This window comes from Denticeps clupeoides, chromosome 5 (genome assembly GCF_900700375.1).
Source record: "Denticeps clupeoides chromosome 5, fDenClu1.1, whole genome shotgun sequence".
NCBI classification, from domain to species: Eukaryota; Metazoa; Chordata; class Actinopteri; order Clupeiformes; family Denticipitidae; genus Denticeps; species Denticeps clupeoides.
Genome location: NC_041711.1, coordinates 18,600,246 through 18,611,431, shown reverse-complemented (window position 1 = coordinate 18,611,431; position 11,186 = coordinate 18,600,246). Strand labels below are relative to the sequence as shown.

Here is an 11,186-nt window from a genome sequence, read left to right as displayed (position 1 = left end):
CTTTAGGTGCAAAGGATTATAACAGGCTACCCAATTTGAATGATATCCGTAAGATTCGAATAAAGTCATTGCAAAAATCACAAACAATAAGTATTAGTGCACTGGCATTTTTACTGAAAAACTGTCTGAGGCCCTCACAGTTATAAACTGTCAGTGTTGGCCAGTGACAATCATTACAGATCATATCTACCAAAACGATCATTAATGTAATACAGACACAACAAACACAAACATACAAACAGAAAAGCTGGATAAAGCGATATGCTGAAAGGCACCTGCAAAACATTCATTTCATTTCATTTAACAGATCAGTTTGCCTCTTCTAACTTGGCATGTAAAATAGAAAAAAATGTAAATTCCTTGTGAACTGTGAATGACTAAATGGAGTGTCTTGTCAGGCTCATCTCATTTGTTCTAGTTACAGAAGCACAGTGCAAACTAGTCTGAGCACAGAGGGCCAGTTCACCAATCAGAATGTGTGTGTTCACACAGAAACTACATGTGTGAAGGGGTAGATCTTTTGTTAGATGGAACTTGGAGGGAGCTGTTTCCTATTTGCACTGTGTCACAGGTATCCATTGGTCCTGTGGGCACCACTGGCTCCATTGGTTGCCCGGTGGCTTCTGTGTGCCCTGTGGGGTCTCTTTGGGTGGGCTGGGATGTCCTCATTATCAGAACTGAAGTCCACATCATTGTGGTTGTCCATGGACACCTGGTCAAAGGGGTGAGGAAGGTTAATATAATAAATATAAGATCAGACTTCCAAACCTTTGTAATAAATTGCTAAGCAGTAAATGAAAACATAGTCCAGTATGTGCTGATGGTCATATTTTTCTTTTGGCAAGGAGAAGGGAAATCAATACTGTGAAAGTACTTTTGAGATTAAGTTTACGATTGGACCTGTGCGGACTGTCAAGACGGAGTGACAGTGACAGAGTGTCCGTTTCTACAGAGGGGTGGTGGTCTTGCATGCGTGATGGCTTTTTAAAGTGGGTGGGGTAGTAGGGAGGGGTGGTAGTAGCCTAGTGGGTAACACAGATGACCACAAAGTCACACGTTCAAAATGTAAGAAACTGTACTTACACATAAAGGATTTAGGTTTGTACCCTGTTTCGAAGGGGTTGGAAGAGTAGATGGTCCAAGAATGGGAAGAACAACAAATGATTAATATGACTGTGGCTTTCAGGTATGGATATGTACATCTGTGTTAATGTGTGTTAGTTCATGTCAGCATGTGTGTGTGTAGTGTACATTTCACACACACCTCTCCTCCTGACAGGGCCCTGCAGGTGACTCTGACGATGAGGTAAGCCCACAGGCAGTGCAGCCCCAGCAGAAGAAGCAGCATCCCGTTCAAGAGCCACCAGGATGGGAAGGGTCCAAGCAGATACCAGCTTTCAAACACTGTGGTCTTCAGCACCCTGAGAACCCAGAGACAAAGCTGCTTAAACAAACCCCGTGTTTCCACCAAACGCCACTCAAACCACTTACACAGAAAGACATTTCATTCTATACATTCAACACACTCAGCTTCTTAGAAATGTCAAAAAAATCTTTGGTACAAAACACTTGAAAACACAAATTAAGCTCAACCGAATTGAATTAGAGTAATTTGAGAGCCACAGCGGTCACTGCAGGTAAATTTAAGTGGAGCGATGAATAGCATCCTCATTAAAATGACTCAGTGCTCTGACTTCAATGGAAAAAAAGACCACACAGACAATAATTCTGATTGTCAGTAAAACATCTACAATTTAATAAATAAATAGAGGCGGTTGTGTTGAAGTTCAGTACAACAGGGAGATGCAGCAATTAATTTGCCGTCATCATGCAGACTTCACACAGCTCACACCCACTCTCTGTAATTTATAGGCATATGCACCTTAAATGATGCATGCTGTTATAAACTTGCAATATGTTCCTTTTTTTCTTATGACTAGAATGACTTCGACTGCGATGCTGGTTCTGCTGAAGCCCGGAGCGCTAATATTCACACCCAATAATTCAGCCTGGACTGAAACCATGGAAACCTCTTTTGCAGTATTAAGGTGACAAGCGAATACTGAACTTTGTGCTGTTCATTTGGGCTGTTATTATACTACTTGTTCATAATGTGTTCAGATAAATATGATAATGAGTTAATAAATCAATGAATGTACAAACAACTGATTCCCACCAACGCTATGGAACTTACTCAAATTATGTTTGCTATTTTTTCCAGAAATTTCTCTCACTGCCTAAATGATATACTACATGCAAACTGCTGAGCATACAATATTGATATTGGGTAAATTATTAAAACGTGGAACCTTCTACACCTGCGACACTCTTTAAATAAACTCACTCACTCACTCACTCACTCACTCACTCACTCACTCACTCACTCACTCACTCACTCACATGCTACAACATATCCAGAAATGCAATGAAACATTTAACACTGTCACTGCAATCATGTGAACACAGAGATGCAATACGTCAGCACACTCTTTCACTTTCACATTATTATTAATGCTGACCATCATTCAATTTTCTGACATGTTCTTGTTAGCCTATTGTAGTGTGCTTTTGGAAATGCAATGCTCTTATATATAATGACAGCAGCAGGCACCAAGAACAATCAGGCAACCCATTAGCAAAAAAAAAAAAAAAAAAAGGACAAGAGTGACAGATATTTTTCATTCTCCTTCCTGCCATTCACATGTTGAAAGCATACAGGAGATGATAATGAACAAGGCAGGCTTCCTCAATGGCAGGTAGTAGATAAAAAAAAATCAGATAAGCAGAAATTTGAGTTCATAGTTTGCATCCAAGTATCATATTGTATTTGATCCCTTTGATATACTGCATGTATAATTGATATTAAAATTATATTTAACTTACCATGTTGGATAGATGGCCAGTCTGGAGGTGAAGAAGATTAGGGCAAACAAGAGGAAGAGGAGGTTACAGAAGCGCTTAAACCGGGCATATTTGGCCATTTTGGCTGCCTGGGACAGAAAAAGCATTGAAATGACAGCAGGAAGGAAGTGTTATTTCAAAACCTAAATGTTGATTATTTCACTTTTTTTTTCATATGGGTGAACGTAAAGGTGGGAGTGTTTGTCTGTTAAACGTGCGCCCAGTGATACACTCACCTCCAACAGCACCTCGGCAGCATCGTGTAAGCACATGACCAGGGTCCCTGCTCGCACCATGTTACTGACATACGAGAACACCATCAGAGACACTGACAACAAGTGATGAGCTATGATAATAAGGAAGTCCTGAGATGGAGAGAGAGAGAGAGAGTTACTTGAGGAAACGTGTGAAAACATGACTGTGAATGTGTCAGACAGATCTTGGTTTTTGTGTGAAGATCAGAATGCTGATTCTCAAAGAATCATGCATGATAGAAGGAAACAAAATATTTAGACATATTCAATGAAAACCAGAATAAGAGGCTAAACGTTTCCTTGTCTACTGAGGTTACGTTTAAGCTGGTCTGAGACTTATACTGCATAAGTGCATATGATACATATTCTCCTATAGAAATAAAATCAAATGTGGTGTCTGTGAGTGTGTGTAGGCATGGGCGCGTGTGTATATATGAATGTGTGCACAGCAGCGGTCGGAGGATTATCTCTGACCGAGTCACAGAAGTAGGCCGCCGTGCTGCTTCAGCTGTTTATGAAACTCTGTTCTATAAAAAAACGCGCACGTAAAGTTTTTATCTGACAAACGCCACAACATCGGCACTCTATTGCTCTCTGTTTGCTTATGCTGCAAATGGTCTCCAATCTCAGAGAGACGGGTGCTTAGTTTTGGGGTTTTTTTGTAATAAATATTAGCATGCTGGCATGTGAATATTGAAACGTTGGTAAGAATCTGCTGTGGTTCTACCTTCCTCTTGATGTCGGTAAGTTGCGGCACAAGCTGCGACAGACAGAAGGACAGCTCCAGCAGGTAGTAGTAACGCAGCTCCACGGTCAGGGGCTGTGGACCAATCAGATTGCGCGTTCATTTGCACATCACCTCGGTTGACCTTTGAAGCAAGTTCAGGCTGCATTTCAATGATGCTCATCAAAGCACACACTGTACACCTTTCTCCATGATTAGACCCGGAACAACCCATTCCGCTGGGTTGTTAGTCCTACTTTGTCTTCCTGCTCTTCGAACGGCTGCGGTAACTAGCCGGCAGCCTTTTTCCCCCGATTGGTTCTGTTAATTTTGGTGATGAAACCTTGATTGATGAAATGTAAATGATGACTTCAACACACGCTGGCCTGCGATCATCGTTGTGACAAAATGAAGGATAACAGACAGGTGGACGGCTCTAGGACACGATGGGAGGTTTTGGTTTAGCCGAGATGCTCACGTCCATTATTCAAAAGTCTGGGTTAGGGCAGGTGTGCTTCGGTGCATTAGTCAAACTGCAGCCAGCCAGTGGTTTATTGCTGCGCCAGTGAATAGTGACACTGACCACGGTGCAGCCCTGTGGGTCACAGCTGTTATTACTGTCCCTGGGACCTGAGAGGACCAGAATAATGTCTTTGGCAATCGTATAGGTTTTGGCTGTTTGACTCTTCACATAAATTGTAAAGAGGTGACGCGATACCTGCCCAAAAAGAACTTCTCTGAGGAACCTTCCTGAGGGATTAATAAAGTTCTGCCTATCTACGTACCTACCTGATATGGGTAGTTCTGCCAGCACTCTCTGGTGTTTCGCAGCCATGGAGTCTTCATGAGAAAACAAACACAAAATCTGATGTAAGACACAACATGACAATCATCACCACCTTTGTTTCTATTGATCTAAAGACTAAAAGTACACTAATGCTGTCAAGTTAGTCTGCCATTTCTTTGCTTCTGTTAAACACAACAAATCTCAATTGTCCAACACTTCTGCACTTTCCAACTCTTAAGCGGCAGGAGACAATGTTCAGGCCTTAATGAGGAAATATGGCCTTCCACGGATGACAGATAATTCATTCACTTTAAGAGTCGGACAGCGCTCCTCCAGAGTCCACTGTCGGCTATAGCTGGGAGCCACTTGGCCAATTTAGAACCATCTGTTGCCTGACAACCAATCAGCGAGTCCTTGAGGTGTGTTTTTATGAAAATGGTGAACATTTTTTTTCAGGCATTGACCACAATTATTCCAGCAGGCTTTTCCTCTGATGCGTTGTGGCCTCCTTCGCTCTGAAATCTCGCTCAGATTTCCAAGAAACATGGTCATTTCAAGAACTGACACTCATGGACACGTATTCACCACCTCCATTAAAGCTGAGTGTTATGGCAGAGCACGTCACCCAAATAACCCCATTTTCTCAGAATGGCAGATGGGATGTTAAGTGCTCAGAAACATTCAAGAGTTCATGTCCTTTCCTGTTACTATTCATATGCAAATGTGGCCAGCAGTATTTAGAGATACTTAAAGATCACAGGCAAGCAGGTTCATCAGCTCTGCTCACGATAACTGTACACGAAAAGACTGAAGGTCCAATACAGCAGTGCCTGCTTTTTTATGATCAGATGTATGTCAATGTGTCTGTACTGCGGTAAAACCAACACTTCCCCTTATGCTTCTGACATGAGAACTATAAAAATCTATAAGAGTGTTAGCAGCATTGGGTACTGGCAGATACTTTACTACATATGATGTGATACTGAAGTAAAACTTAAACAACACAAAGTAACTCCACGTCAATCACACTTCTGTGAAATCAACTCAGGAAACAACACTGCCTGACAATTTATTTCACATGCTGTTGTGCAAATGGAATAGACAACAGCTTGAAATTATAGGAAATTATCAAGACATCCCCAATAAAGCCGTGGTTCTGTAGCCACCTCTCAGTTCCTATGCTTCCTATGCTATGATGCTATGAGCAGTGTACTTCAAAACAACACAACACAGATCTTAGTTCTATAGATCTATACAGAAAAGTTTGCAGCTATAGTATTCTGAGATGTGCTCCCCTGAAAAAACAAAGAAATTCCAGAACTGATGCTGATTACAGTAATGTTAAAATACACATTAATCCAGTAACATTAAAGTAATATTATCGTACGTTCCCTTACCTTTTTTAGGTAGCACACTCCATAGGTGAATATGTACACATAGAATGTGAATTTCCACCTGGATAAGGAGGATAAACAAAATGAGCCCACGAGTGCACCCACCAACAATTCCATCAATCTGCATCATATGTACAGACCACAATTCATTTGCAGGCCCACTTAGTGAACCCCAACCATCATTTCACTCAATCACATATGACAACCTGAAATGAGAAGGTGATGAGGCTACAACATGATGTGACCCTCCAGCGAGAGACTCGGGGGACGAGGGCTCTAAGAGTGGCGTGATTACACTCTTGCAAAATGTCAGTATAATGAAAAAACACACAAGTCATCAGCAAAGAACTATTCTCATGCAAGGCCACAAGAGTTGCCAGGCAACTGAGTAGTCAAACAATATATATATACAGTATATTCTATAATCTAAATAGTTATTTTTATCCCTTGTTAAAATTCACCTAGTTATTATTTTTTCCTTCAAATATCAGAGCAAATTTTGTTGAATGTGAAATTTAAGGCAACAATCAGGTGGAAAGGTGGTTAAAGTGGTTATACACTATTATTAATCATCTTATAATCATCATTGTGTGGTCCATACGAAAATAATATGTTATAGTGGAAAAAAGAAAAATAAATAAACACAAATAACAGAAAAGAATCATGGACTCGTACATGCTCTCGCAAAAACGGGCCAAAGCGGTAGGTTTCTCTTGGTCCCGCCTGCGGTAGAACCAGCGCTGGATGGTGCGGGCGTCCCAGTCCAGCTGCTTTGAGAGTCCCTCCAAACGCTTTTCATCCGGGTGCTGAAAAACACCATGCAGACACGCCACGTCACACAACCCTGTGCTGTTCGCACATACATTTCCTTAGTATGACAAGGTCAGAGGTCAAGATATTGCTCATGAGAAAATCTATAATGCATGTGTTACCTTGGTGATGGCGGTGTAGACCTTGTCCAGGATGGCATTGGGTGGAGCTCTCTGAGACTCTTTCACCTCGATCCTCAGCCTTGATACCATGGGCCTGACGATCAGCCTGACACACAAACCGCAAGTTCAGGCAGGTCAGCGTATACGCAGTCGCATGCAGAAAGCGGTTTTCTAGAAGAACACCCACAAGTCACAACTGAGTCACGGCCATGGTCCCAAGTTTGTGCTGAAACACTCAACGTGAACAGAAGGAACACAGTCACCTCGTGAGTTATGTTCCTCTCTTCTTGGCAGGACAGCGTATTTGTTTACGAGATTAACGTTATGTGTCATCTCCAAAGTCGGTGAACTTGCCGGCTCACTGAATATTGAAATATTGCAGATTTACATGCCACAGCAGCAGTTGCATCAGCTCTGGTTTGCATTAAGTCTTTCTGAAGCTGAATGGGAAAACTTGCATTATCCACTTCTGTGTATTGCATACTTACAATATGTGTAACCCTAATACGACCCAAAAAATGCAGCTGGGTCATCAAAAACATCGCAGAACCACCCGCACTGCACAAATACTTGTAAGTAGGTTTTTTTTTTCTCAGTCTTAACCTAGATAGCAGCTTCACTGACAAACAATGATCTCCTATCCGGCAGAACCCAAGAAACTCTCAGACCTTTCAGAACCAGCTGCTGTCATTGTGGAACTGAACCTATCCTGCTAATGGCGAATAAAAGTGTAGCTGCAGACTGGCTGAGACCCCACGCAGCCCCCTTTAATCTAATCTCGCATCATCAGATCATATCAGATCAGATCTTCCTGGTGGCGTGAGGACGGAGGAGAAGGTGTCCACGGCATCCCCGACATTCCGTCGCTGCGCGGACTGACCTGGCGAAAAGGAGCCGGACCAGGAGGATGCAGACGGCCAGAGGTCCGGCCAGATACAGGTCCTCCGACTGGGGGAACACAGCATCCTCTGTGTTCTTCAGATCCGCCCAGGTCACATTGTGCGGGAGCCAGAACCTCTCGTTCCAGAACCACGCGAGAAAGCCGCCCATTGTGTGGGGAGAGCGGGTCGCCTGTCGGGTGGTGGGGTGTCGCGGTGTCCCGCTGTATGTCCTTTGCTGTGGCCGAGTATTCCTCGCCGGTTCTCAGTGGAAATAAATGTTCGGACAGCGGCGGGCGGCATCCACCACCTTTCTCAACCTTCTCTCTCAGCGTCTGACCGGTGGGCATCGTGGTGACCGCGATGTTCAGCAGCGACCTCTGGTGGCTGTCGAGGGAACACACAGACACCGACTGGGCTTGACGTCACAGCCACCTGCCAATAGTACAAAATTATCTCCCTTTTTGCGGCATAAAGGTGTCCTCGGCCGTCGAGGCGTTTATCTCCACTCGATCTCTGAAGGTATGCTGCGGTAATTACGTCCTGAGCTGTGAGATCTGGTGAATTTGGAGGTCCCCTTTGGTAGATCCTGACCCCTGCAGACTGGAACAAACAATAATCCAGCTGTCAGTAGCGTCACAATATGGCCCTTGTCAAATATTATATGTATACAGACATACACAAATATCTATTTTTTATGTATATACAGATATTTTTTGTACTCTCATACACTGTTTATTCCCCAGATTATTTACCTGTATGTCGAACCTTTTATACTATATCGGCATATTATTTATGCTATTTATTCTTTTTGCTGCTCTATTTTATCTTATCTTATCTTATTTAACAAGATAATCAGTGTCATTCACTTCACCTGTCATAATGTTATGGCTGATTGGTATATTTAAAGCTGAATCACATCAATATCTAAATTTCTGTCACTTTTTTGCTACTATTCAGTCATTCATCCATTAAAGGACATAACTGCATGAAAAGTTTGTCATTTCCATGTAACAGATGGCGATGTGCTCTATCACTGTTACTGTCACATACCGAGGCGAGTTAAAGTATGATTGTTTGGCACAAAATCTCTCCAGCTGCTTAACACTACCAATTTCTTTATGTATCACGATGCATAATCCATACACATAGAATGTCTGGAAAACAGTGATTTATGCATGAACATGAATATAGATTTGTCATGGTGGCAGATGTGTACACAGTTCCCTTTACAAGGTGAGCACCTGCTAGTTTGTACTTTTCAAATTCGCATGTTCACTGTAGAGTCGGCAACAAACATTGTATGAAATAGCCTTTGTATGGTTCTTGTCTGGTTAGGTGAAATGTGCCTTTCCACCACAAGATGGCTGTACTTTCTCACACAATTACCTCAAAAAATGCACTCACCATAAACCGGAATTACATGAATTATTTCTACAGTTAATTATGTCTATAGTTAATTGTGAAAATGATTACTGTCCTCTGAATTGTAATGAGCCTCTTGTGTGTTCATATTGAGTATGTTTATTGTCAGTCGTGCATTACAAACACAACTTATCATTAACCAATTAAATAAAGTGCATTATAATTGCTGCATACTGGCAGCATATCAGTTGTGCTGAAATGAGAGCAAGACTGGATTAATCCTGCATGAGAATATGATGAAGATAATGTCAGGCTTTAATATAATTATCGGTGGAGGTTTAAAGAGATCGTGTGTGCTCCTCAGTCTCTAACGCTGATGGAATTGTTGCTCCAAGGTTTTACTGAAGGATTTGCATGTCTGCGTTCTCATTCTCTCCCTGCGCTGGTGAGATGTGCTGGGGCGGCCACACATTTCTTAAGCCTAGGTGTGGGCTGATGGATATTTTTCTGAAGGAAGCGTGCCTCATCCCTTCAGTCACGCTGTGGGCTGGTGGAGCTTCCAGCACGTGGAGGTCTCTTTTCCCGTTGATGAATGTGTTATTTTTATCTCTAGAAACACACTTCTCCTCCGGGTGCAGCACTCCGGGAGCTGGGTGTATTATATTTAATATAGATCTTGTTTTTGTCCTGTCATTTCTGGCCAAAAATCGCTTTGCACCTTGGATGATTAAGCGGCTCAACCCCCACATAAGTGTGTTACTACTGCTGGAGCAGAGGAAATGGAAATAGACTCATTTAAATGTGCTGGTATTACAACTAATTGGCTCTGTGGACAGTAAACAATCTGCAGCCATCAGTGGTAAATTATTAAAAAAAAAGGCATTATTAGCTTTTGATAAGTTATCATTTATGCCTTATTGTTCCTCCATCTATTAAATAATTAATTGATGATACTGGACTGTTGCAATAGGTTCTGTAGGCACGCTGTTGGACTTACTGTATATCTGCAGTTAGTACGTGGCATGACTGACAGCCTCAGGTCGGCCATTGTTCTTAGCAGAACCATTGGCCCATATATTTTTCTGCACCCATTGTTCCCTCAATCCTGAACAGTGTCCTTCGTGGCAGAAAACTGCCACCTCCAGCTTTAATTTCTGGATGGTATGAATCAGGTTGGACGTTGTGGCCAAATGTGGATTTTGCTTATCCTAGTCTGAGAGGCGTCCCAGGCAGCGGCCATGTGACTTTTAGTGAGAAACGGCTTCCATCTGGCCACATACAGGGCTGATTGGAGGAACGTTGCTATACTGTTTGTCTGGAGAGAACTGATGGTTTCTTGGTCACCTGCCTGACCAAGGCCCTTCATCCCTCAATTTGGATGGACGGACAGATCTAAGAATGCTGGTGGTTGCTCCAGATCTCTTCAATGATAGAGGCTGTACTGTGCGCCTGGGAAGATTTATGTAGAGGAAAGGTTCTTGTATCCTTCCCCAGGTCTTTTGTAGGTCTGTTGACAGTCCTCCGTATCCCTGGCTTGGTTTTCACTGTGACATACACCATCACCTGTTGGACCTTTCTTTATTATATCTAATGAATTCAACAGATGGAGTTCATTTGCTGAAAGAAGTAGGATCCACCACATTTGGAAATACCTGTGTAGACAAATTACAGTGTAGACTAAACTTTAGTCAAAGTAGAACTGGAGTAGGCCTGGACGTAGGTCTAAAAACCTCTCAGGGTACTTTGTGTGATTGCATGTGTGTTAGTTTTCAATGTGTTTTGTAAGATTTTAATGTTGTTTAAGACATGTGCCAGAATGGATTTTTCAATATAGTGTATTTTTTTATATTTTATTTTCTTGTAAATTATATATTTTCTATAACATTTTAATACATGTATAAGCAAAGACTAATTGATTTGCATTTTTCCTGCCAAGTTTGCATGTAGAACT

At 42.1% G+C, this 11,186-nt stretch overlaps 1 protein-coding gene across 2 annotated transcripts in view; it reads right to left on the bottom strand.

Moving 5' to 3' along the window:
- Nucleotides 1–141: 141 nt before the first annotated feature.
- The window catches only part of LOC114789716 (ceramide synthase 6-like), a 122,759-nt gene continuing 111,714 nt past the window's right edge, over nucleotides 142–11,186 (bottom strand). The window contains exons 3-13 of one of the 2 annotated variants that reach the window (XM_028979021.1): nucleotides 7,873–8,473; nucleotides 6,993–7,098; nucleotides 6,736–6,866; nucleotides 6,064–6,121; nucleotides 4,669–4,719; nucleotides 3,883–3,975; nucleotides 3,138–3,266; nucleotides 2,884–2,990; nucleotides 1,265–1,421; nucleotides 1,084–1,107; nucleotides 142–712 (exon numbers count right to left, since the gene is read on the bottom strand). In XM_028979021.1, the coding sequence (XP_028834854.1) occupies nucleotides 566–712; nucleotides 1,084–1,107; nucleotides 1,265–1,421; nucleotides 2,884–2,990; nucleotides 3,138–3,266; nucleotides 3,883–3,975; nucleotides 4,669–4,719; nucleotides 6,064–6,121; nucleotides 6,736–6,866; nucleotides 6,993–7,098; nucleotides 7,873–8,042 (1,173 nt within the window). In that variant the 5' untranslated portion in view covers nucleotides 8,043–8,473 and the 3' untranslated portion in view covers nucleotides 142–565. Of the gene's footprint in view, nucleotides 713–1,083; nucleotides 1,108–1,264; nucleotides 1,422–2,883; nucleotides 2,991–3,137; nucleotides 3,267–3,882; nucleotides 3,976–4,668; nucleotides 4,720–6,063; nucleotides 6,122–6,735; nucleotides 6,867–6,992; nucleotides 7,099–7,872; nucleotides 9,031–11,186 lie in introns of those variants that run through there. The other variant, XM_028979020.1, reaches the window with a different exon arrangement.